This window comes from Mizuhopecten yessoensis, unplaced genomic scaffold (genome assembly GCF_002113885.1).
Source record: "Mizuhopecten yessoensis strain PY_sf001 unplaced genomic scaffold, ASM211388v2 scaffold9967, whole genome shotgun sequence".
Classification (NCBI taxonomy): Eukaryota; Metazoa; Mollusca; class Bivalvia; order Pectinida; family Pectinidae; genus Mizuhopecten; species Mizuhopecten yessoensis.
In genome coordinates this window covers 391083-418367 of record NW_018408312.1, presented here as the reverse complement: position 1 = coordinate 418367, position 27285 = coordinate 391083, and the positions used below count along the sequence as shown (strand labels likewise).

General features: G+C 38.2%; 1 protein-coding gene across 1 annotated transcript in view; it reads left to right on the top strand.

Moving 5' to 3' along the window:
• The window catches only part of LOC110459095 (MAM and LDL-receptor class A domain-containing protein 1-like), a 75155-nt gene that overhangs the window by 8134 nt on the left and 39736 nt on the right, over positions 1-27285 (top strand). The window contains exons 8-16 of the mRNA XM_021511197.1: positions 2927-3062; positions 4819-4894; positions 5969-6163; positions 12521-12647; positions 15691-15804; positions 17495-17598; positions 20942-21063; positions 23300-23445; positions 23878-23988. Coding sequence (XP_021366872.1) covers positions 2927-3062; positions 4819-4894; positions 5969-6163; positions 12521-12647; positions 15691-15804; positions 17495-17598; positions 20942-21063; positions 23300-23445; positions 23878-23988 — 1131 coding nt within the window. The remainder of the gene's footprint in view (positions 1-2926; positions 3063-4818; positions 4895-5968; positions 6164-12520; positions 12648-15690; positions 15805-17494; positions 17599-20941; positions 21064-23299; positions 23446-23877; positions 23989-27285) is intronic.

The following is a 27285-nucleotide window of genomic DNA, read 5'->3' as shown; positions in this document are numbered from 1 at the left end:
TGAACCCTTGGCCTGTATTCATGAAACCATCCCATGCTAGAAAGGGATTGAACCCTTGGCCTGTATTCATGAAACCATCCCATGCTAGAAAGGGATTGAACCCTTGGCCTGTATTCATGAAACCATCCCATGCTAGAAAGGGATTGAACCCTTGGCCTGTATTCATGAAACCATCCCATGCTAGAAAGGGATTGAACCCTTGGCCTGTATTCATGAAACCATCCCATGCTAGAAAGGGATTGAACCCTTGGCCTGTATTCATGAAACCATCCCATGCTAGAAAGGGATTGAACCCTTGGCCTGTATTCATGAAACCATCCCATGCTCGAAAGGGATTTGAACCCTAGGCCTGTATTCATGAAACCATCCCATCCTAGAAAGGGATTGAACCCTTGGCCTGTATTCATGAAACCATCCAATGCTGTAAAGGGATTTGAACCCTAGGCCTGTATTCATGAAACCATCCAATGCTCAAACTCAGATTCTGTGCTGAATGCGATTTTCTTATTCCGTGATAAATTTAAAAAAAATGTATTTTTTTCTCAATAATCAAAATAGTTTTGGACACACTAAAAGCGGAAATATCTTTTTTCAATACCTACACTTGATCTTTTTGTTGTGTCGCATGATTGAAGCGAGTCACAAGAAAGTTGATTTGAGCACAGAATCCTGGATGATGATGCTTGAGCATGAGAAAGATTTTATGAACACAGACCCCCAGGACTTCCCGGCCTGTGTACAGGAAACCGTTATCATGCTCAAGCTGGGCTTTTATGCTGGAGCCTTACTTCTTGTTCCTGTTATGAATAAATAGAAATAATCTTAGTTTGTCATTGATTTGGAAAATATATTTGAAGAGACTTGAAGCTAAATACTGTTTTCAAAGTTTGCATTTGACTTTTGATCGTTTGATATGATTTATGCGAGTTACAAGAAATTTGGTTTGAGCACAGAATCCATGCCTGAGCTTGAAAATGATTCCATGTTAAGCTACTGTTCTTTAACTGGCTGAACAATGAGAAATTAAGGGGAGGTTACTGTGTATACCAAAACCCACGGTGCAGTGGGACAGGGATCCTTACAGAAATTAAGGGGAGGTAACTGTGTATACCAAAACCCACGGTGCAGTGGGACAGGGATCCTTACAGAAATTAAGGGGAGGTTACTGTGTATACTAAAACCCACGGTGCAGTGGGACAGGGATCCCTATAGAAATTAAGGGGAGGTTACTGTGTATACTAAAACCCACGGTGCAGTGGGACAGGGATCCTTACAGAAATTAAGGGGAGGTAACTGTTTATACCAAAACCCACGAAGCAGTGGGACCGGAATCCTCCAAAGTAATTCCTCCCAAGACCATGAATTCAATATAAATTACCTTATTTTTGAAGAATTATTTGGTTTATTATGATATTGAATGAACAAAACAATTTGCATTAATTCATGGGTTCCATTACAACAAAATAACTCTGCTTTGGAAACAGAGTTTTTTTTAGCTCACCAAAGGGCCAAGTGTGCTTATGCCATAGTGCGGCGTCCTTCGTCCGTCTGTCGTCCGTCAGTCGTCTACTTTTTACTTTAAACAACTTCTTCTGAATAACTAAGAGGCCCAGACTGATGATATTTGGCCATTAGCATGCTTGGATGAAGGACTACCAAGTTTGTTCAAATGAATGATCTTTGCCCATTTTCAAGGTCATAGGGGGGAAAACATGTTTAAACTTTTAAACAACTTTTTCTAAAAAATCAAGAGGCCTAGGGTGATGATATTTGGCCTGAAGTGTGTTGGCATGAAGGGCTACAAAGTTTGTTCAAATGAATTACCTTTGCCCATATTCAAGGTCACAGGGGTTATTTGTCTTAAAACACTAAAAGACAACTTCTTCTGAATTACTTGGGCATCCAGGGTGATTGCTTGTTCATGTGAATGACCTTGACACACTGTCAAGGTCACATATGGTCCACCGTGCATAAATCTTAAAAGTCATCTTCTCAATTAACAAAAGGTATAGGGCCATTAGGGGGGTGATATTTGACAAGTTGCATTCTGGGATGAAGGCTATAAAGTTTGTTCAATTAATAGTCCCTGTTTGACTTTCAAGGTCACAGGGGTCAAATGTGTTGAAATCGTTTAACAGGTTCTTCTGAATGTCTTAAGTTAAGACACTGATATTTTGCCTGTAGCTTTATTTAAGTCCACTTTTAAGGTTACAATTGTGAGATTTATTCCAGAAGAGCGATGCAGGCTCATTGGACCTCTTTTATATTTTCTGGTATAGCTTAATTTTTTCAAAAAAAATCTGAAAACATACTTTGCAGAAATTTTACAAGTTTAATGAAGATGAAATAAAAAAAATAAAAAGCAGTGGTCTGAGAGTAAAACTGCGGTTGAAAAAGGCCAATATTTGAATCTCGGACTTCAGTTTATTACCTACTGTCGCTAAATTACTTTGAAGTCTAAAGTCTTTGGGACCCTGACCTAGTTATATCCCCCCAACAAAAATTTACAAGGGGAGGTAACTGTGTGTAGGGAGAACTCTAGTGTTTTGCACTTGTAGTGGGACAGTAATCCTTACCAGTAATTTCACAATCAGACATAACTGCCCATATTGTACATTCATTATTAATGAGATAATTATTATTTGCAGAGGTATTGATGCATGACTTGTTCATGGAATGAAAATACTGTACTTTCACCATTTTTTAAATTTCGCCTTTTCTCGTCTTCCACAATGAGGGCAAATTTATCATGCTAGCATATGTATTAGTACACAGCATGGAGTTTCCCAGTATACAGTAAATTGACTACACGCTTGGTTATTAGGAAAATTTTGGTAACTTAACTCTTTATTTAATGTACTGATATAAGGGAGATAGTCTTGAATCACAATACAAAATACTTACCATGCATTTATTTACATTTCAGCAAGTGCCGAGAAAACAGTTATCGAAACAGCAATAGCAGAAATGGCAACCAAGACCTGCGTCCAATTTTTACCCAAGGCTCAAACTGATTCAAATGCACTAGGACATAATTCTTACATAAGTTTTGTCAGTGAGAGGTTAGTGTAAATTTTGTACCTAATCAGTTTGCATACCGTGCTATGATTTGTTGATTATTTCTGCACCATTATGCGATCAATTTTGACAGAATCCTAAAGCTTGATCATATTTCACCAAGATCAAGTTTGGGCTATTTCTCAGAAAGGAATGGAGGGATCTTTCTCAAATTCCACATGAAGGTTCCCCATGGTCCTAAGTTACAAATAACGAATGTTCCCCATGGTCCTAAGTTACAAATAACGAATGTTGGGACTGAAAGGAAAATCAAGATGGCGGACAGCCAGCCATCTTTAATTTGAGAACGAAAGTTTGTTAGTGTTATTTCTCAGAATGTTCAGGAGGGGTCTTTCTCAAATTTCACATTAAGGTTCCCCGTGGTTCCATGTTCTGCATTTTGGGGATGATTGGAAAACCAAAATGGCCGCAGGTGGTAGTATTGAATATTGCTCAAAGAATTGAAGGGATCTTTCTAAAAATTCACATAAGAATTCCTCTTCATTCTTGGTTATGCATATTAAATTTTGTGACTGAACTGAAAACCAGGATGCGGACGGTTAGGTTTTTTTGTTATCGCTATTCCTCAGAAAGTACTGGAGGGATCTTCCTCAAATTCCACACGAAGGTTCCCCATTGTCCTACGTTACAAATAACGAATGTTGGGTCTGAAAGGAAAACCAAAATGCAGACATGCGGTTATCTTGTTACAGTTTAAGTTTGTTATCGCTATTTCTCAGAATGTACTGGAGGAATCTTTCTCAAATTTGTTATGTCAGTTCCCTTTGGTCCGTTGTTGTTCATGTAAACTTTTGAAAGATACCTGCTATGGAAATTACTGTATAATGAAAGAAGGCTAAATTATGATAGTTAACATACACTCAATTTTCCTTAGAATAAAATGCACTGTTTTGTCGGTTACCATATCTGACATACCTGATTCGATGTAGTTAATGCCAAGGGCACTTAAGGATCCCTGTCCCACTGCAAGGTCATTTTTCCTATAAACAGTAACCTCCCCTTAACTTCCTTTTGGCGATAACTGTAACACTTGCGCTAAGACACTTGAGATGACCCGAGGTAGCTCAGTCGGTTAGAGCGATAGTATTTCAATCTGAAGTCCTTGGTTCGAATCCCAGTCTAGCCCCGATTACTTTTTTATCATTCAGAACAATGTTGTTAATTGTATTTTGTTTAACATCCCCTCGCAATGAAAAATTTGAGGGGATATAGGAATCCGCCCATGATACACGTACGTGTGTACATGCATGTATGTTACACTCTTTGTCATCGCTCTAGCGACTTCATGAAACTTTATACAAGTGGTTGGTGTGACAATACCTTGGTCAAGTTCCTGTTTCGGGTTACTGCGTTAAAGGTCAAGGTCAATATTTTTAGAAAATACTTTTAACATTGCTTTAGCCACTTCATTTCCTATTTCATATGTGACAATGTGTGAATGCGAGGGGATTTGTATCGCTTGTTATGCTTTGTTTCATCTTTATTATTTCTCATTAAAGTCCCACAAGATATGATTTTGTAATTTTCTTTTCGGGGAAATGATTTATGAAGTGATAGTCATGTCAGAAAAACAGTTTTTGGCGGTTGTAAGGGGATCCTTTAACATCAGCTTACAGATGAGATTCTACCACAATGCAACTAGCAATGTTAAAAAGTGCATGATGCCATTTTATTAGGCAGTCTCCTACATGAGAGAAAGATTTGTATTAAAGAATTATATATAGTACAATTTCATTGCAGTGGCTGTTGGTCTTATGTTGGGAGAGTGTTCAGTAATAAACAATTAATAAGCTTGCAGAAAGGCGGATGTGTTACTGTAAGTATAAATATAGCAGGATAATGCCAGATAATCTCCCTTCCTAACACCAGATTATCTCCCTTCCCTATTGTACTGCCAGATTAACTCCCTTCCCTATTTCCCTAGTGTTCAACCAGATTATCTCCCTTCCCTAATGCATAAAAGAATACATGGGAATTTCGCTTTCCTTATGCTCTTCCAGATTACTTCCCTTTGCTGGTGCTCTACCAGATTATCTCCCTTCCCTAATGTATAATACAATATCGGGGAATGTCAGTTCTCTATTCTCTACCAGATTATTCCCTTCCCTAATGCATAATACAATACCAGGGAATGTCAGTTTCCCTATTCTCTACCAGATTATCTCCCTTTCCTAGTGTTCAATCAGATTATCTCCCTTCCCTAATGCATAATACAATACCAGGGAATGTCAAGTTTCCTTATTCTCTACAAGATTATCTCCCTTCCCTAATGCATAATACAATATCAGGGAATGTCAGTTTCCCTATTTTCTATCAGATTATCTCCCTTCCCTAATTTATAATACAATATCGGGGAATGTCAGTTTCCCTATTTTCTACCAGATTATCTCCCTTCCCTAGTGCATAATACAATATCGGGGAATGTCACTTTCCTTATGCTCTACCAGATTATCTCCCTTTCCTGATGCATAACCAAATGGTCTTGGCCGTAATTTCATCATAAAAAAAGATAATTCAGTTAGATTTGCATTTCTTGTAAGATGCATCTCTTGGAGGAAATGTTCTACAAAGCTTGAAGTTAAATACGTGTACTACATTCAGTGTTTGGAACAGGGCATCATACAAATTAAGATAAGATTTTAACTCATTTTCTTTAATATGCTTTGCAAGAAGAAATAATTTGGTATAAAATGGCTTGAAAAAATTCATAGTTAGAATTTTTGGCAAAATTAATATTATAATGAATAATTGTATAACTTCATAAATAAATACTTTTAGTAGGTTTTCAGGAAAACATATCGGTTCAGTAGGATGAACTTATTGAGGTATGGAAATTGAGATACTTGCGAGATTTGTTTAGCAGTAGTTACTGGTCTTGTTATTTTTACAGAACAGCATTGCGATTCACGAGATGTGCCACGCCATTGGTCAGTGGCACGAACAGTCTCGCGCTGATAGGGACAACTACGTTACCATGCTATGGGACAACATCAAGGGAGGTCGAAGTAATATCAACATGGTCAAACAAAAAACACTTGACAATAACAATTATGACCACGAGTCTGTTCTACAATACAGTCTTGGGGTAAGTATTTAATTAGCAGATGTACCGTATAATGGGTGATTTACTTAGGCTAAAAAAAATGAATTTTGACCCAAAGTTAGAGAATTTAATTGAAGCGGACTACATTTTTGCGATCTCCATATGTGAAAGACCTAAGTTTTTGCAATGTTCTAGCACAGATGGGACACTCGTCAGATAAAGTGTCACAACAATCAAATGAATACACTTTATTGTAGCATATTGAACAACAAGTCGGTGTATTTGGTAAAACAAATCGTCAATATAACTATTAGATTGTTGGCACTAAATTGAAGAGTGGTTAGGAAATATATGCAGGAAATTGAATCATATTGAATTTGAGGAGGTTGCCATTCATCTATAAATCCGACGCCGATGATTCCTTTTCAGAGCTACAGTAGATTTAATAATTGGTAGGTACACTGGACTTGGGTATAAATTGGCTGTAAAACTTGAGCATGCATTGCATAAAGAAAACCTGAAGATAAAACAATCTTGACAACACATTCTAATAGCCAAAAGCAAACATCTGGCAAAAATATAGGATAAAAACGGGCTCTTGAGTGGAATAAACATAAAGACAACATATACCGAGGATAAGGAGGGGACTGTGGGGCCATTGACCCTTCAAAACTGAAATTGATCCCTCAATGTTCCAATTTTCATTTAATTTTACATAGAATGGCACTTCTTAATTGTGATATTGACTAAAAATTGCTGAAAATAGGCCACTGCTCTCAAATTCCAAATTTTCCCGGTGTACCAAAAATAGATTAGTTTTTTTTACCAGGACTCTCACTCTAGTAAAATATCGAGGCCACTACCGGTGGATATAATTTTATCCTTGAGCAAGCTACAAATGTATGTGTTAATTATAGATTATCACACTGTATTCTATAATTTTATCCCTGTGGGAGCTATGTGATAATTATAGATTATCACACTGTATTCTATAATTTTAACCTTGTGCGAGCTATGTGATAATTATAGATTATCACACTGTATTCTATAATTCTAACCTTGTGCGAGCTATGTGATAATTATAGATTATCACACTGTATTCTATAATTGTATCCTTGTGCGGGCTATGTGATAATTATAGATTGTTACACTGTTTTCTATAATTCTAACCTTGTGGGAGCTATGTGATAATTATAGATTATCACACTGTATTCTATAATTCTAACCTTGTGCGAGCTATGTGATAATTATAGATTATCACACTGTATTCTATAATTTTATCCTTGTGCGAGCTATGTGATAATTATACATGATCACACTGTACTCTATAATTCTTACCTTGTGCGATCTATGTGATAATTATAGATTATCACACTGTATTCTATAATTCTAACCTTGTGCGAGCTATGTGATTATTATAGATTGTAACACTGTATTCTATAATTTTATCCTTGTGCGAGCTATGTGATAATGATAGATTATCACACTGTATTCAATAATTTTATCCTTGTGCGAGCTATGCATTCTATAATTCTAACCTATGCGAGCTATGTGATAATTATACATGATCACACTGTACTCTATAATTCTAACCTTGTGCGAGCTATGTGATAATTATAGATTATCACACTGTATTCTATAATTCTAACCTTGTGCGAGCTATGTGATCATTATAGATTGTAACACTGTATTCTATAATTCTAACCTTGTGCGAGCTATGTGATAATTATAGATTATCGCACTGAATTCTATAATTCTAACCTTGAGCGAGCTATGTGATCCTTATAGATTGTAACACTGTATTCTATAATTCTAGCCTTGTGCGAGCTATGTGATAATAATAGATTATCACACTGTATTCTATCATTCTAACATTGTGCGAGCTATGTGATCATTATAGATTGTCACACTGTATTCTATCATTCTAACATTGTGCGAGCTATGTGATAAATATACATGATCACACTGTACTCTATAATTCTAACCTTGTGGGAGCTATGTGATAATTAAAGATTATCACAATGTATTCTATAATTTATCTTTGTGCGAGCTGTGTGATAATTATAGATTGACACACTGTATTCTATCATTCTAACGTTGTGCGAGCTATGTGATAATTATAGATTATCACACTGTATTCTATCATTCTAACCTTGTGCGAGCTATGTGATAATTAAAGATTATCACACTGTATTCTATAATTTTATCACAAGGAACAAACTCTGTAGTCGAAACGTTATTCAAGCGAATTCTATTCAAGGGAAGATAACAACATTGTCGAAATGGTAATCAGGGGCAGGTGACTCTTAACACTGCCAAACGACAGTGGAATTCTTTAGTGTTTTTCTCTGGCTGGGACGGGGATCCTTAAGTTCTCAAGTCGTTCTCAACTTCTTCTCATACTGACAACCAGTGATAATCAATTGATCATGCTACTGGTAGATGGTATAAAGTAGTATATAGATGATAAGTGTTCTAACGACAAACACTGAAAATACTGTGTATCATCTCTATACCAATAGCTGTTATATTTCTCCATTTAATAACATGAACTGATAAACCATGTAGAAAAACATATTTATCATATGAATACCGTGTTATGCAGTGTCATAAAGCCATCACACAAATTACGTTTATGTAACGTGTGTAATATGGCTCCGGAAATGACGTCACAATTATGAGGCGGCCAAGTGCAAAATACTCGTTTCAGATCACAGTTTACTTTGTATTATATGATAAAAAGAATCTGTCATTCGTTTGCCTGCATATTAGATTGATGATACTCGTTTTAATTTTTTCATATTTGCTCGCCGGAGGCTCCCAAACAAGAAAAATCCAAAACATGTATCATAAATCTAATATGAAGGAAAAAAACAGATTGGAATCGGACTAAGTTTGCCTACAGCGGGACAGTGATCCTTAATCCTAAAATCTACACCGTTGGGACAGTGATCCTTAATCCTAAAATCTACACTGTTGGGACAGTGATCCTTAATCCTAAAATCTACACCGTTGGGACAGTGATCCTTAATCCTAAAATCTACACCATTGGGACAGTGATCCTTAATCCTAAAATCTACACCGTTGGGACAGTGATCCTTAATCCTAAAATCTACACCGTTGGGACAGTGATCCTTAATCCTAAAATCTACACCGTTGGGACAGTGATCCTTAATCCTAAAATCTACACCGTTGGGACAGTGATCCTTAATCCTAAAATCTACACCGTTGGGACAGTGATCCTTAATCCTAAAATCTACACCGTTGGGACAGTGATCCTTAATCCTAAAATCTACACCGTTGGGACAGTGATCCTTAATCCTAAAATCTACACCGTTGGGACAGTGATCCTTAATCCTAAAATCTACACTGTTGGGACAGTGATCCTTAATCCTAAAATCTACACCGTTGGGACAGTGATCCTTAATCCTAAAATCTACACCATTGGGACAGTGATCCTTAATCCTAAAATCTACACCGTTGGGACAGTGATTCTTAATCCTAAAATCTACACCGTTGGGACAGTGATCCTTAATCCTAAAATCTAAACCATTAGGAAAGTGGGACAGTGATTCTAAATCCTTAAATCTAAACCATTGGGAAAGTGGGACAGTGATTCTTAATCCTGAAATATACACCGTTGGGAAAGTGGGAAAGTGGGACAGTGATTCTTAATCCTAAAATATACACCGTTGGGAAAGTGGGACAGTGATTCTTAATCCTAAAATCTAAACCGTTGGGAAAGTGGGACAGTGATTCTTGATCCTAAAATCTAAACCGTTGGGAAGAAAATTAAATTAAATTTGAACACACAGCTACGTTTTTTATTTCCACACCAACTTGCAATTGGTTCAAGTCGAATATGTTGAAATTTTACAGACGTTTTTGTTGCATCCTTGGCCTCTATGTACAACCCTGACTTAATAATAATAATAATAATATACAACATTTATATAGCGCCCTATATTATAAATTTGTAAAATTACTCTAAAGCGCTTTACAACAAATGGATAATAGTAATGGTTATAATTGTGAAAACAAAAAACAAAGGCTTACAATCACTTTTATACATTTAAGCAAGCAATGTGCACATATTCAATGATTGAACAAATAAAAGGGTGGTATTTACATGATGTCTTTGCAAAGATTCTAGAATGCAGACGTGAAGATGTGAGTTTTGATGTCCCTCTTGAACTTGGGCAGGGTATTTGACTTTCTAATAGCAGATGGTCAGCTATTCTGCAACGTAGCCGAAACCCTCCCAAAGCTTCTGTTTCCCTAGGTCACAGTACGAGATTTTGGGACACACAACAAAGATTCTGACTCCGACCGCAGTGATCGTGACGGCTGATACAGGGTAACAAGCTCCTGTAGGTACTGAGGAGCTGTTCCATTCAGTGCCTTGTATGTGTACACCAGAATTTTGTACTGCGACCTGTATTGTACAGGTAACCAGTGCAATGAATAAAGCACAGGTGTGATGTGCTGTCTCTTTCGAGTACGAGTAACTAGCCGTGCTGCAGTGTTCTGGACCCTCTGCAGACGACTAGTTAGTTTGTCAGAGATACCACAGAGCAGGGCGTTACCATAATCCAACCGAGAGGTAACAAGTGAATGCACCAAAATCTTGCATGCATCAGCAGTTAAAAACGCCGAATACAGCCGATGTTCCTGATCTGGTAGTAACAGGATTAGGCAATAGCGTTCACTTGTTTCTCCATGTTCAGTGAACTATCAAAGTATACACCTAGGCTTTCAACAGCTGGAACAATCTCAATAGTTCTGGCACCGACATTGAGCTGGAGAGCCATTGTATGCCGACACTTTGGGGAAAAGACGATTAGTTCCGTCTTTTCCTGATTAAGCTGAAGCATGTTGGCGTTCATCCAGATACTGATATCTGTCAGACAAGCTTCCATACTTTCTGAGACTGTATTCCAACTGTCCATTTTTTATAACCATGTAAATTTGTGTGTCATCGGCATAGCAATGATACCGAATGCTATGGCGACGACAAATCTCTCCAATCGGTTTGGAGTACATACAATATTTCCGTGGTCCTAACACCGACCCTTGAGGAACCCAAAATCTAGTACTTTGTCATGTGAGGTAGAAGATCTGATGGCAACACACTGTCGTCGTTCACTCAGGTAAGACTGTATCCAGCATAGTTCTGTATCAGTCACTCCATAAGAGTACTCCAGACATTTATTAAGTATGCCATGGTCGATGACGTCAAATGCAGCTGACAAGCACCGCTCTGCACTTGTTATCCAATGCAGAAGCTATATCATTATGTACATGTAGGAGGGCCGTATCAGTAGAGGTTTCCATGTGGTAGGCCGAATGCATGTTGTCATGAAGACTGTTTGCATGGATATGAACCTCTAAACGCCGGGACACAACCTTCTCCAAGATCTTAGACAGAAAAGGCAGATTTGAAACTGGGCGGTTGTTTTTCAACTCCTCCTTGTCCATTCCAGGCTTCTTTAACAATGGTCTGACATGTGCCTTCTTGAAACATAATGGAACCTTTGACTCAGCCAATGATTTGTTCATGATTGAGGTAATCAAAGGAAGCAGTGCTTCAAGTCATTGCTCTAATAGGTCTGTAGGCAGTGGATCAAGCTCACAGGACTTTGATTGCGAGGTCATGATAATGTTGCGTAACTCTACCTGGGTTGTTAGTGATCAAATGCAATGTCAACAGTCATGACAGAGATGTCAATGTCAGCAGAGGTGTTCACTTCGGCAATATTTTTCCTGATTGAGCTGATTTTATTCAGAAAGTAATCACTGAACTTGCTTGCTAAGTCTTTTTCAGAATTACAGTTTGGTAATTTTACCTTTCTGTCCCATTAGGTTTTTGGTGAGTCTAAAAAGCTGTCTATTATCCTTGCCGCATTCTTCGATTCTTTGATTGAAAGAGTAGTGAACCAACTAGCCGACATTGCTCTCTATAACTCTGTTAATTTGGTTATCCTTGAGTGATAATTGATTCGCCTCAAGTTCTAAGACAGACAGCCCACAGTCTATTTCAAATTTCTCGGCCCCTTCAGAGTGTTCACCTTCCCTTATTTGATAGGATGACGCTGGTGGAAGATATCCCCTTTCAAAATTGAGTTGGGTATGGACGGCACCATTTTCTCTGCCATTCATGGACATTTTTTAAATGATAGTGCCAGCACAGAGCACAGCCTGTTGGCCGTCATTTGTACTTTAAAGTGTTTAACTGACGTCGCTGAGGCGCTTATAAATACATTGCGGTCGCGGTTAAAACAATTCTGGATTTGATCGCAGACATGAAATGCAATTTTAGTTTTAAAATAATTTGAATCGGCACCAAAATGCACATTGTTTTAATAGGCCTAATCAATATTTTTACAATTATTTTTTCAGGCATTTAGCACCAACGGTAAACCGACAATGGAGTTTACCGACAAGCGTTTAGACTTCTTGGCCAACTCTGCAAATGGTCTGACCTTTTACGACGTCAAAGACATTACTGCTGCCTATCAGTGTACAGGTAAGTCCTGTTTTAACTCCTTCACCCATGAAAACACTATTGAACTTTTCCAGTTCAAAGGACCAATGTGACCTTATGCCATACTGTAGCGTCCAACATCCGTTCAGCATCTGCCGTCTGTTGTCCGTACATTAACATTTACTTCACACGACTTCTTGACCACCGATTGGAATTTAACTAAATTTGACTGGAAGTATCCCTTTGTAGTGGAGATTCAAAATTGTACAAATGGTTGGGGTTGAGGGGCAAGGACAAAAAGGATTATTTGGCTATATTGCTATAAAAAACTTCTATTGTAGAAGTATTCACCAGATATCAATCTTATTTGATCAGAAGCATTCATTGGAGGTGGGGATTCAAAATTGTAGAAATGGTTGGGCTGACCCCCCGGGCTATGGGGTGGGGCCAAAAATAGTACATTACTTGGAAATGGTTGAGATCCCCTCCATATAACCATATACACAATTGCTGTATATAAAGAGAAGAATGCACATATGCTTCCAGGATGGCCCTGGGGTCTGGCCCCACCCTTTGGGACATAGACCCTTGGTTATAACTTTGAAAAGGTTGAGAATCCCACCCTAGAACTATATATACAAATGCTGGGCAAAAAAGAAGAATGCAGTCATGATATTAGAATAGACCCTGGGGTCTGGCCACAACCTTCGGAACCTAGCTTCTGAGTCACAGCTTGGAAACAGTTGAGATCCCCACGCTATAACCATATATACAATTGCTGAGTATATAGAGAGGAATGTACATATGCTTCCAGGATGGTTTCGGGGTCTGCCCCACCCTTAGTCTTAACCCCTTGGTCATAACTTCGAAACAGTTAAGATCCCCACCCCAAAACTATATGCAGTAATACCTCACCAACTTCGTACATATTCTTTTTACAAAAAAATGTCCATGTCTCTTCATGGTCATAGTATTTATCCTATCTATTGGTCGAACAGGTGTGGCCTGTCCCGCCTGACAGATATTTTACCTGTGTATAACCGGCAATACCATCGACATGTCTCGAGGCACAGCCTGTGGTCAGCGCTCATTGTGCTTATACAGGTGTCGGCTGGACGTCGGATAATTAGAGGGTTAACGGCAGTATCATTAGTAAATGTATCGTTACCCTGTTGTAGCTTCATTATTATTTTGTGTGCGTATTTATTTTTTCCGGACTATTTTTTGACATTGGTGAATTTGTGGAAGTGTTAATTCACTGGGTCTGGTGTGTAAGTTAAAACCATATTTCGGCATGGCAATATTAAGAGGAAAACACATAGTGGATTCTCGACCAAATTTGAAGGTATTCAAACTTTAATTCGTCGTAATTGTTAATCAGTCAACAAATGATAACAAGGATTCAAGATTTCTTCATTATAAAAAGATCGAGTTCCTCTTGTTTTGATATTTTGTATAACTAACATAGGCAATTTCAGAAGGCGGACTATGCCAAAACGAAAAGTATGTTACACATGAAGCTTTTTAATTTTATTTACTTTCTAAATATCGTTGGCTATATGTTTTCATTGTTTTTAAATCTTATTAAATGCTGTCAACTTGATTAAACTTCTTTTTTCTTCTATCATCTACTATCCGTGATATTTGCCGTGCTTGTACTGCCTGTTGTCCCACCTGATAAAAAATGACGATGTCGGTCGAACCTAGGATTATTCGAATACCATGTATTCCTCAAACTATTGATCTAGACCCTACGAGTTTGAGTTAGCAAGGTTTTACTGGATACAATTGCTGGGCATAAAGAGACGAATGCAGTCATGATATTAGAATTGACCCCGGGGTCTGCCCCACCCTTGCAGACTTGACCCATGGGTCATAAATTTGAAACAGTTGAGATCCCCACCCCAAAACTATAAATACAAATGCTGGGCATAATGAAACAAATGCAGTCATGATATTAGAATTGATCCTGTGATCTGGCCACAACCCTAGGGACCTAGTTTCGGAGTCACAGCTTTGAAACAGTTGAGATCCATATAGACAATACATCTGGCCCATTCCCTTGGATCTTATTTGAAGAATATTTTGCCTTGATTGCTTGGATATCCAGGTGAGCGATACAGGCCCTCTGGCGGCCTCTTGTTACAGTTTTCAAAGCAATGGTTGAAAAAACTTTCCTAAACTCTGCATCAAAAATAGTGGTTAATCTAGAGGTGATAGTGTTAATGTCACCTGTTTCTTGAAACCTTGGGGTAGCAGTGTACAGTAGAAATGGCCTGATCCTGAAAATAAATTGCATGTGTTGAATACACATGGATAGTGGATTCATCCTGCACAACACACCTACATATATATACATATTCATAAACTAAATTATAAATACATTTGTTTAGACAAAATGATATTTATTTTCAAGAAAATTTTCTTCAGATTTCGGACTTGTAAAAACCATAGTAACCATGTAAAAAATTGCAGAAACAAAATTGATTTTTAACCAAAATTGACTCTGTAGATAGGAAAAAATTTGATACATGTAATATAACGGGTTATTCATTGTACAAAAATATCACTCATGGCCACGGTACACTACTGTACACTGCCACCTTAGATAATGTTACTTAAAGCTTAAATTCACCAATGTGAAAGGAAGATCATTCAAGCAGGGTTTTCATGAAGAACAGGTAGCGGGTAGGCCAAAATGACTAGGTTGGTTCTGGTTTTGGTCTGTTCAAATGACCTTTTCCTTATATATTTGCGTAATATTATGTAATTTTACAAAAGTTGGCAAGTTAAAAGTGTCATTTGGTCTTTTGAAATGGAAGTTACTGAAAAGTCTGATCAAGTTGCATTTAAGAAGTGCCTGAAGTGATAATTGATTTGATGAAATACAAAAAAATATTTCTTTTATTAAAAAGAGAAGTTGTTATTCATGGTTCCATTTCCTAATCGAATACCCCCCCACCCGCCCCAAAATTCTTTTCATTCTTAATCGTATCCTTTAACTACATTTCAATATTTTCATGAAATATTTGCAGTTCACAGCCCTGACTAGCCACATGAAATCATTTTATCGTTTTTGCTTCAGGAACTTGTAATGTAAAACTGTGCGAGAACGAAGGTTTCCAAGACCACACCTGCGCTTGTTACTGTCCCGACGGCCTGAAGGGTGACAGATGTGAGCTTGTTGACACCGACAGCAGTATGTATTTTAATCAACACTCCAATTATTATTTGATATTGCCTGGGTTATTGTATTAATTCCCTTTGATGCATGGTGCTCCTATATCTAGGGGCAATTAAGTAACTCGCACCTGGGGGTCCTGTTTCTACTCGTCATGATTTTCCTATTCATTGCATTGTGCACACTTGTGTATAGTGAGCAGGTACTTTATGGGTGTTTTTTTTTTTTAAATTTGAAAGAAAAACTTAATTAAATATTGATTTTTTTTCTGGAACTAAACTGATAGCACCACCCAGGTCGGTCACTAATAAATGTAAATTGAATAAGCACATGTTGGGAAACCGACGCACAAAGGAAAATGGTTAATTCGACCTAACGTTATGTGTTGATTGACACTTTGTGTACGAGAAGTGACATCTGGTATGGACAGGAATGGCTACATCATGACTTCTGAGTACCCATTTTGTTTTTAGTCGCCCCTGGGGGAACCCCAGTGGGGACTATTAATTCGGTTTCAGTCCCAGATTTTGACCTGTTGTCTTGGACTGTTAAGTGTGTGCTTATGTCGGAATTTTACCAGGCGCTAATTACAAGCTCTTGGATAACTCGGATATCAATTTCCTTTTTAAACAGGAATAGCATAAAACCTAAAAGCGTTCCAAATTTCACGTGGGAATTACAAATGACCTAAAGATGTTCCGAGTATGAATCGGGCACCTTTAAGGTTTCCGAAGGGTAAACAGTTATATTATCAATTGCTGTTGATTGATTTAGATATTTTATGTCTGACCAACGACTACCGTTAATATTTGCGTATAGTGCACACTTTTTTAAGGAAAAATGAAATGTCAAGAAAGGGGTGTACACGATACTCAAGAACAATCCAAAACCAGTCCTTTATTTATCGTAAATTTTTAAAAAGGAGTTCTTTGGTAAAATCATGCTGACCTCTTCAATTTTGATGGTAGGAATGTGTCAAACGACATGGGTAAAATGGCTAAGTTAGCAAGTTTGTGTACCGCAAAGAGTCGAGGTCGCGTGATACTATTAACCGACAGGAATTTACAAGGTGACATTATCACCAGACACTATTTTAAGAGAAAAGAAAGAAGACCAATTAATCAAAATATTAAAACCAAATCTCAACAGGCCACAGTAAAATTTTACGCTAGTTTGTCCACCAATCTTGTGACTTCGTGACGTACATCACATTGCTATTGTAGTGTGATGACATGTAATTGTGATGTCACAAAGTTGTTCTTTTGAATAAACCTGAAGAGCCCTGTGAAGGGTGAAAGCAGCTAGTTTTTTAGTCGATCGTTAATCTTATTTTTTCTATATGTATGCATATAACCTATTTGCATTCATACGGGCATGAACATTGAACAAAATGCTGTTCAATCCTTATTTACATATTATGCATTTAGTTTCGATTGGCCTTAATATAAATTTTCCCTTAATTTTTTCAAAGTGAAGTGTCTTGCAAACAAGATTCCTTGAACAGCTTTACATCAGCAAAAGGTTTTATTCTAAAGATTGTCTAGTGTTAATCAAGGAGGGGCAGAAGCTTCAAAGTGACGCTGATCAAATTGCATTCATAGCTCTATGAACACAATTTCTTCTTGTAATGCTTATAGAGGAACTTACAATGGAAATGTAAAAAACTGTATCTGAACCAATATTTATATTTGATATATACATTTGACAGATTGTGGCGGGATCATTGACGTCTCCGGAGGACCAGTAACCATCACAAGTCCTAATTACCCTAATAATTACGATGTGAATGCTCAGTGCACCTGGCTTGTTAAGGTATTCAGGGATTTATAGAACCGGTCACTACCCTAATAAGTAAGATGTGAATGCTCAGTGCGCCTGGCTTGTAAAGGTTTTCAGGGATTAATGGACTCGGTCACTACCCTAATAAGTAAGATCTGAATGCTCAGTGCACCTGGCTTGTTAAGGTATTCAGTGATTTATAGAATCGGTCACTACCCTTATAAGTAAGATGTGAATGCTCAGTGCGCCTGGCTTGTAAAGGTTTTCAGGGATTAATGGACTCGGTCACTACCCTAATAAGTAAGATCTGAATGCTCAGTGCACCTGGCTTGTTAAGGTATTCAGTGATTTATAGAATCGGTCACTACCCTTATAAGTAAGATGTGAATGCTCAGTGCGCCTGGCTTGTAAAGGTTTTCAGGGATTAATGGACTCGGTCACTACCCTAATAAGTAAGATCTGAATGCTCAGTGCACCTGGCTTGTTAAGGTATTCAGGGATTTATAGAATCGGACACTACCCTAATAAGTAAGATGTGAATCCTCAGTGCACCTGGCTTGTAAAGGTTTTCAGGGATTTATTGGATCGGTCACTACCCTAATAAGTAAGCTGTGAATGCTCAGTGCACCTGGCTTTTAAAGGTATTCAGGGATTTATAGAATCGGACACTACCCTAATAAGTAAGATGTGAAAGCTCAGTGCACCTGGCTTGTAAAGGTTTTCAGGGGTTTATGGAATCGGTCACTACCCTAATAAGTACGATGTGAATGCTCAGTGCACCTGGCTTGTTAAGGTATTGAGGGATTTATAGAATCGGTCACTACCCCAATAACTAAGATGTGAATGCTCAGTGCACCTAATGCTCAGTGCACCTGGCTCGTTAAGGTATTCAGGGATTTATAGAACCGGTCACTACCCTAATAAGTAAGATCTGAATGCTCAGTGCACCTGGCTTGTTAAGGTATTCAGTGATTTATAGAATCGGTCACTACCCTTATAAGTAAGATGTGAATGCTCAGTGCACCTAATGCTCAGTGCACCTGGCTCGTTAAGGTATTCAGGGATTTATAGAACCGGTCACTACCCTAATAACTAAGATATGAATGCTCGTTGCACCTTGCTTGTAAAGGTATTCAGGGATTTATAGAATCGGACACTACCCTAATAAGTAAGATGTGAATGCTCAGTGCGCCTGGCTTGTAAAGGTTTTCAGGGATTTATTGGATCGGTCACTACCCTAATAAGTAAGATCTGAATGCTCAGTGCACCTGGCTTGTTAAGGTATTGAGGGATTTATAGAATCGGTCACTACCCCAATAACTAAGATGTGAATGCTCAGTGCGCCTGGCTTGTAAAGGTTTTCAGGGATTTATTGGATCGGTCACTACCCTAATAAGTAAGATGTGCATGCTCAGTGCACCTGGCTTGTAAAGGCTTTCAGGGATTTATGGAATCGGTCACTACCCTAATAAGGAAGATGTGAATGCTCAGTGCACCTGGCTTGTAAAGGTTTTCAGGGATTTATGGAATCGGTCACTACCCTAATAAGTAAGATGTGAATGCTCAGTGCACCTGGCTTGTAAAGGTTTCCAGGGATTTATAGAATCGGTCACTTCACTAATAAGTAAGATGTGAATGCTCAGTGCACCTGGCTTGTAAAGGTTTCCAGGGATTTATAGAATCGGTCACTTCCCTAATAAGTAAGATGTGAATGCTCAGTGCACCTGGCTTGTAAATGTATTCAGGGATTTATAAAATCGGTCACTACCCTAATAACTAAGATGTGAATGCTGAGTGCACCTAATGCTCAGTGCACCTGGCTAGTAAATGTATTCAGGGATTTATAAAATCGGTCACTACCCTAATAACTAAGATGTGAATTCTCAGTGCACCTAATGCTCAGTGCACCTGGCTCGTTAAGGTATTCAGGGATTTATGGAATCAGTCACTCCTCTGTTACGTAGATAAGAAGCACTTCTCAAATGTGGGGCATTTGAAGTTCAGAGCGAGGATTTGTTGAAAGTGAAACCTCAAAAATTTTATTAGCTCATTGCATACATTTGATTATATTGATCATGGAATTGGAATCCGAAAGCCAAACCAATCAATTTTCCATTATAATCGATCATTAGCTCATCAATAATAGGAATCTTTCTCACTAAGTTGACATCCTGGGGAAAACATTTCCTAAAAAAGACTGCCTTCAAATTTGATTCCAGTCATAAATTAATAGGAATGTTGATCATTAATACATCGATCGAAATTTTAACTCTGAATCTGTTCTAGGCACTTAAGCCTGAAATTTGCAAGCTTAACTTTGTGAACTTATCTTTTTATAGCGACATTTGTGAGACCATTTGTTCTAGTTTCATTCAACCAGTATGTTGTGCAAAATGGAAGGTAGTTCATGTAATTTAATTCATGATCAAATTTTTTTTTTATACAGAATGTGCAGTATAAGAAATGTGGTGTATGTCATTTAGTGTTAGGAATTGGTTAGTACATTGATAATCGATAGATTGGAAAAATCGAAAAAGCCAGAATCATCTATATCTGTATGTTAAAGAATACGTGTAAAATGTATAATTGACAAAGATCTCAGAGTTAAAAATAACAGAAATATTACAGGTTTAACACTATTTTCAATAAGATTCAAAGTTTGGAAATATGTAATATCAAGGTTTCACTTTATACACAAAAACTGCAGGTATTAAGAATAAAAGGTGTCGTAACGTTTTAGGACTGACTGGTCCCTTTGTCGACCTTTTAAATGTTGTGACATGTTTAATACATTCATTGTTTGTATATAAAGTATAACTTTAATATTGCAACACTTCGCGCCCTTTAAATTTGAAACTCTTTCTGATTGGATATCTTGCCGGGGTCTATATTTCTAGCAGGGTCTATAAAAGCATGTGTGAGGGGAGATAACTCGAACTAGAATATCTCTTTATAACAACAAAGATGACGTCCAACACACTCAAGCGTTCAAGGTTTGCCAATCATTCACAGGATGAAATAGCCTACAAGCAATCTAAAACGACATCAAATTCAACGAAGTGGGCAATGAGGGGCCAGCTATGGTGCTAATTACAAAGATGGTTGTGTATTGTCCGAAATATTGCCGAAACAGTGTCCGGTAGGGGCTGTTTTGGAAGCGGTAGAGTACAACTCAAACTCACTAAGTGACTTATGATTTTACAGAAAGAAAAGTAATAAAAGATTGTCAGAGGGACAAATTCATTATCTCTGGGTAAGGCAGGGTCTACTGGCTCATAGACCCCTATCGTCTTTATAGACCCCTTTTAACCCAGAGATAACTAATAATGTTACATGATAAAGGGATATAATACCCGTTTTAACTGACTTTTAACAGGGTGGTGCTAAAGACTATGTACAAGTAGATATTGATGACCTTCACCTTACGGATACCAGCGCTGGCAGATGTTACCACTGGTTGGAAGTGCAATACAATCTGATTGGCCAAACAGGCCCAAGGTATGCAAGACTTTTTAAATCCTGTTTTCTAGATGCTACAAAGGATCCCAGTTCCAGTGTATTGGTTTTTGCTATATACAGTAATCTCCCTTTAAGGATTTGCACAACTAAATCATTTACTATATGTTATTACTAAGCTTTTGAGTCCTTGCAGGTAAGGCGTAAGAATTATACCTGCTGCCCCCATTGCATGATTGTAAGTGGCGATTAAATTTGGGATCTTATCTTTTCTCTTTTTAAACAACTTTCTTCTTCCTAATGTCTCCCTTGACAATGCCTCACTTTTGGCCTTTAGTTGAGTGTTCGCCCCTGTGAGGAAGGCTTTGGGTTCTGTCCCCTGGCCGAGACATACCAAAGTCTTTAAAAATGGTAGTTTCTACTCCTGCTTAACGCTCAGCAATTTAGGAGTGGGACACCTGATTCGCCCCTTGTCAGTATAATCTGACCGGATCGGGTGTCCTGTTGGGTGTCTTCGGCAGTATGTTTCAGTGAGGTAGCACTATAAAGTCGGCATCAGTTCTGCGTTATCACAAGGAGACAAACACATACATATCGCAGCCTCCCAAAACATGCACGCATACACTACGTGCATGCATCTTGCACACATGGTTTGCCGTCCTTAAATGACCACAGCTGTTGATAGGACGATTAACAATACTTAAACCAAACCAAACTCACTAAGCTTTTGAGCTAATGGCGTAAATATTTAAAGTTCAACACTAGTGACAACTGTCTAGATTCACAGATACATACCTGACAAAGGCTTCAAACGGCGTTTTTGGCGGGTTTAGTGGCATATACGATCGCTACATGCCTCTGTTTGACTACTGGAAGTTTACAAGCCAAACCAGTGAAGTTGGACAGGAACCCCCCCCCTGACATTTGACCCCATATCATCTTCCATCACATATTAAAATCTGCGTTTTTTCTATACCTTTTTCTAAAGTTCAATATCTGTAGATTTCATTCAATGTAAAATGTCAACAATTACCTAATAGTATTTTAATTACTCGGACGCACTGTAGTAAACTGGAACACATTTTAGGTAGGGATTACAATTGTATGAAACACTTGCTGATTGGCTGATGTAGTTGTGAAAGTCCTTGAACAGGTTTGGATATAACTGGGCCTGTCACTCTTCTGTTGACCATCGGTAGCTCTGTTGGTTAGAAGGATGGTATAACAGTCTCTTAATTGTCCACTGTTGGAATCCCGGTGTAGTTCACCTAATTTTCTGCATTCAGAATACTATTGTTGATTATTTTTGTCTCGCCACCTGGTACATATCTCTCTCCAAGTACAATACAATAGACGTCGGCATTATAAGTTCCTTGTTTATGGTATCTTTCATGTCTGGTCTGGGGTAATAATATACAACATTTGATATAGCGCCCTATCTAGCTAGAAAAAGCCACTCTAAATTAAGCGCTTTACAGTACAAAGATATACAATTAATATAATCAGTACAATTGGCATTAATCAATACAATTTTGAGGAATTCGCAGGAGCTGCCTTATCGAGCGCAAACTACTAGTCCTATGCCACCTGGCTAATATCTCCTTATGTGTGTATACCTGAGTGTGTGCTGGATATGTATTGTGTTCTGTTTGTAGTGGGACCTATAAAGCTTGCAACGGTATCATTTATAGTGTCTTCTCACTTGAATGCTACAGCACAGATACTGCAACATCCATTCCAGACAGTTTTTACTCTATCTGGGTTGTTGGAGTTTAGTGTGTTTTATGATGTCACAATTCCACTAGATTCAAATCACCTTAACCCTTTCACCACTGTAGACCTTAATGGACTCATCCAGATCAATGTATGGTAGAGTCTACTAAAGTTACCTAGGGGTGAAAGGGTCAAGAGCCCAAGGATGGCCGAAAGTACTAGAATGATATATTTTTCAGTGTTTGTTTTAATTGCTGTATACTGGGAAATCTTCGTTGTAGTTGATTTTTTTTCTTTTTCACCCTCCGTTACGAGAGTATTTGTAAGCACATTATATGCATAGTAATTGAAGTTATTGGGCAAATTTAATATTGGGTGAAAATGGATTTCCTGTCAAATGGTCAAATTTTGACTGGCGAAAAATTTCCCGTTATACAGCATATGTATTGTTACTATATGGAGAGAAGCTGTAAGAGAAATGATACAATTTGAAATGCTTTCATGGATTAATGAGTAAACTTGCACTATCAGCTTTTGTAAGCACACTTTTTTTTTAAAACCCCAGACGTTGCGGAGTAGTGCAGGGAGAGAATTACATTACATCTATCGATGGCTATCCAAACCTTATGCTGCTCAGATTTGACAGCAAGTTCAGCAGTGATCGCCCCAGCAGCAAGGGATTCAGTTTGACAGTCAGAAGTGTAGGTAGCGGTAAGTGATTATCTTGATTCATTCACCCCTACATGTTAAATGACCGGCCCAGATCTGAACCGAGGCTGACCTCAAGAAAATTAGGCACGCATCAATTAAGAGTTCTAGACGAGCCTGATTGAAACAAAAATGCTGACTATTACTTGTTTGTTATTTCTTTATATAGCAAGGTCAATCTACATGTAGATTTTAAGATACATTATATAATTTAGTTGACACATGAAAGGACATATTATTCTTGATATGTTGTTATTTATTCAAACTGCAGTTTTTAGCTCTGCCTACAGTGTGGTGCAAGTGCGTTAATTTATCATGGAATATTTCTGCGCCACCTGAACCGTTTCAACCGGGATACACGAACGCAACCCTAAAGTATTGGATTCCTAGCCTTTCCGGTTGATTTCAAATCTGTATTGTGAATTGTTGTTTCAGGTTGTGCCACAAGTCCTTGTGTACAGGGAACATGTAGTACTACATCGGGCAATGGGTTCACTTGTACGTGTGATAAAGGATTCACCGGCCAAACTTGCAACATTGCCTCGGGTGAGTAACTGTTAGCATTTATTTTCCCCTGGCAACATAAGTACGAGGGAATACAGGATTCCGCTGGTACGTAGTTACGTACGTATGTTATACTCGTTGTCATTAGCTCTACTGACCTCATTCCTCTATGGAATTTCATTAAATTTCTTCCAAGTGTTTTGTACGGCAATGCCTTGAACAAGTTTTGATTTTGGTTCTTCATTTAATGCCAAAGTCACTGTTTCATCGCTCTAGCCACTTCCTTTCCTCTTACATATTAAATTTACAAAAGTGGGAAACGGATCCTGGCTTCATCTGAATACTCGTGCATATGGCTGTGTTTTTTCCCCAATTCAATTTGATGTATTTACTGTCGTAGAATAAAAGAAATCGGATTGTTTTTGCAGATATTTTTATTATACAGAAACATAACATCAGAATTGCAACACATTATTATTACTGGTCTGTGTTTCTTCCTGATCATGTCGAGACTTTAATTTGCAGGCATGCAAATGAAAATTTTCGTGTGTAGAAATGTTTTGTATCAGGTCTTTTTACTCGTTCACCCCTGAAGACTTAATTGAACTCTTACAGTTCAAAGGTTGGAATAGTCTATTATGAAATTTCAGAGGTTTATTAGCTCACCTGCCCGAAAGGCTTATGCCATGGTGCAGCGTCCGACGTCCGTCCGTCAACCTTTCCTTTAAGACTACTAGTCCTGAACTAAGTGGACAAAGTGGATTTAAACTAAACTTGGTCTGGAGCATCTTTGGGCCAAGGTCACTCAATTTTGTACAAACAGTGGTTGTGGCCCAAAGGGCAGAGGGGCAGGGCTCAATAGGGGAAATAAAGGTAAAATCTTTGAAATCCTTCTACCATAGGCATTACGGGATTTTATCCCAATTTTGTCTTCATAAAGTGGTCTAGTAGTGCCTGTTACACTTATGGTGTACGCTTGTGTATTCATTAAACTAAGATTGCCACCAGGCCACCATTTTTACATTTGAAGTATGTTCTCACTATATCTCCAAACATACTGGATGGATCTTTCTGACATTTCATATGTACATACAGTACCTACCATGGAGTGCTACTAGTATATCTTTACCTCATATCAAGAACTTAAAACATCCAGGTGAGTGATACTGGCCCTCTGCATTGGCCTCTTGTTATTTATTGGGCGTGGAAAGTTTTGCATTGGCAATGGTTCTTGAAAGTACAGTCAAACTTTGATTTACGAACTTTGCGGGGCCATCTGGAAAAATTTGAAACATAATGGGACTTTGAATCAAGAATATTTAACATGGAGATCCTGTTAATAAGACAGAATGTGATAGTTAAAATATGTGACGAAACACAGGCTAATACATTATATATGTACATCTAATTCTAAATATATATAATATATATTGGATTTCTTATCAATTTCAATATTTCTGTCAATTAAATTTCCGAAGTTACAAAATTCAATTGGCCACGGCACATTTTAATGTTCTAGTACAGTCGATTATTTCACTTCAATTAATTAGTTGTAATTATCAATGTTTTCATAACGAATGGGCCTTGATTATACTTTGAAATAGCAAGTAATTTGAATTATAATGGTTTGATTCATGAGAAGTGTTACACAAAAATTCTGGACTTTGCCGTAGTTTGATTTATGGAAGTTTGACTCTATAATCTATATATAATCTATTGAACCTATTTGTTAAAAACTGAATCTAGAAAAAATTCTGTCGTGTTGATGACGGAAACATTTTACGTCTTGGAAATTTTTTGTCGTGTTGATGACGGAAACATTTTACGTCTTGGAAAATTCTGTCCATGTTGCACTTATTTTTGTCATTTAACAGGATGCAGGATTTAACACTTAATTACAATGGCAGTTATACTATAGTTACATCAGTAAAATCTCCTCAAATAACGAGGATTTTGCTCTCTCACGCTCCGTACATCCTGTGATGTCGTAACAAAATCGAAGGCACCCAGTTAGCTATTTGATTGATTTCAGGTTAATGAAAAACTTCAATCGCTAGGCTGATACCTGTCTTTTGAAGAGCAACACCCAATTTCAAAGCCAGTCAATTTTTAGCTCACCTGGTCCGAAGGACCAAGGTGAGCTTATGCCATAATGTGTCGTCCGTCGTCCGTCCGTCAACAATTTCTTTAAACGACCTCTTCTTCTTAAACACTGATTGGAATTTAACTAAATTTGACTGGAAGCATCCCTAGGTGGTCGGGATTCAAAATTGTCCAAATGGTTGAGCTGACCTCCCAGGGGTCTGAGGGGCGGGGCAAAAAGGGGGCAATTTGGCTAAATTGCTTGAAGCGACTTCTTCTCTGGAACTAAGAGATGGATATCAACCATATTTGACTGGAAGCATCCCAAGGTGGTGGAGATTAAAAATTGTACAAATGGTTGGGCTGACCCCCCAGGGGGCTGAGGGGCGGGGCTAAAAAGGGGGTAATTTGGCTATATTTCTACAAACGACTTCTTCTGTAGAACTATGCCAGCGATATCGATCATATTTGGTCGGAAGCATTCATGGGAGGCAGGGATTCAAAATTGTACAAATGATGAGGCTGACCCCCCAGGGGAATGAAGGGTGGGGCCAAAAAAAGTGTATTGACTGGAAATGGTTGAGGTCCCCACCATATAACCACATATACAATTGCTGAGTATAAAGAGAAGAATGCACATTTGCTTCCAGGATGGCCCTAGGGTCTGGCCCCACCCTTGAAAACATAGTCCTTGGGCCATAACTTTAAAACAGCTGAGATCCCCACCCCAAAACTATATATACAAATGCTGGGCATAAAGAGACGAATGCAGTCACGATATTAGAATAGACCCTGGAGTCTGACCGAACCCCTAGGGACCTAGTTTCTTAGTCACAGCTTGGAAACAGTTGAGATCTCCACCCTATTACCATATAGACAATTGCTGAGTATAAAGAGATGAATGCACATATGCTTCCAGGATGGCCTTAATTGGGAACTGCCCCACCCTTGGAGACTTAACCCTGGGTCATAACTTCGAAATGGTTAAGATCCCCACCCAAAACTATATATACAATTGTTGGGCATAAAGAGACAAATGCAGTCATGATATTAGAATTGACCCCAGAGTTTGCCCCACCCTTGCAGACTTAACCCCTGGGTCATAACTTTGAAACGGTTTAGATCCCCACCCCAAAACTATATATACAAATGCTCGGCACAAAGATACAAATGCAGTCATGATATTAGAATTGATCCTGGGGTCTGCATGGCCACAACTGTAGGGACCTAGTTTCTGAGTCACAGCTTGGAAACAGT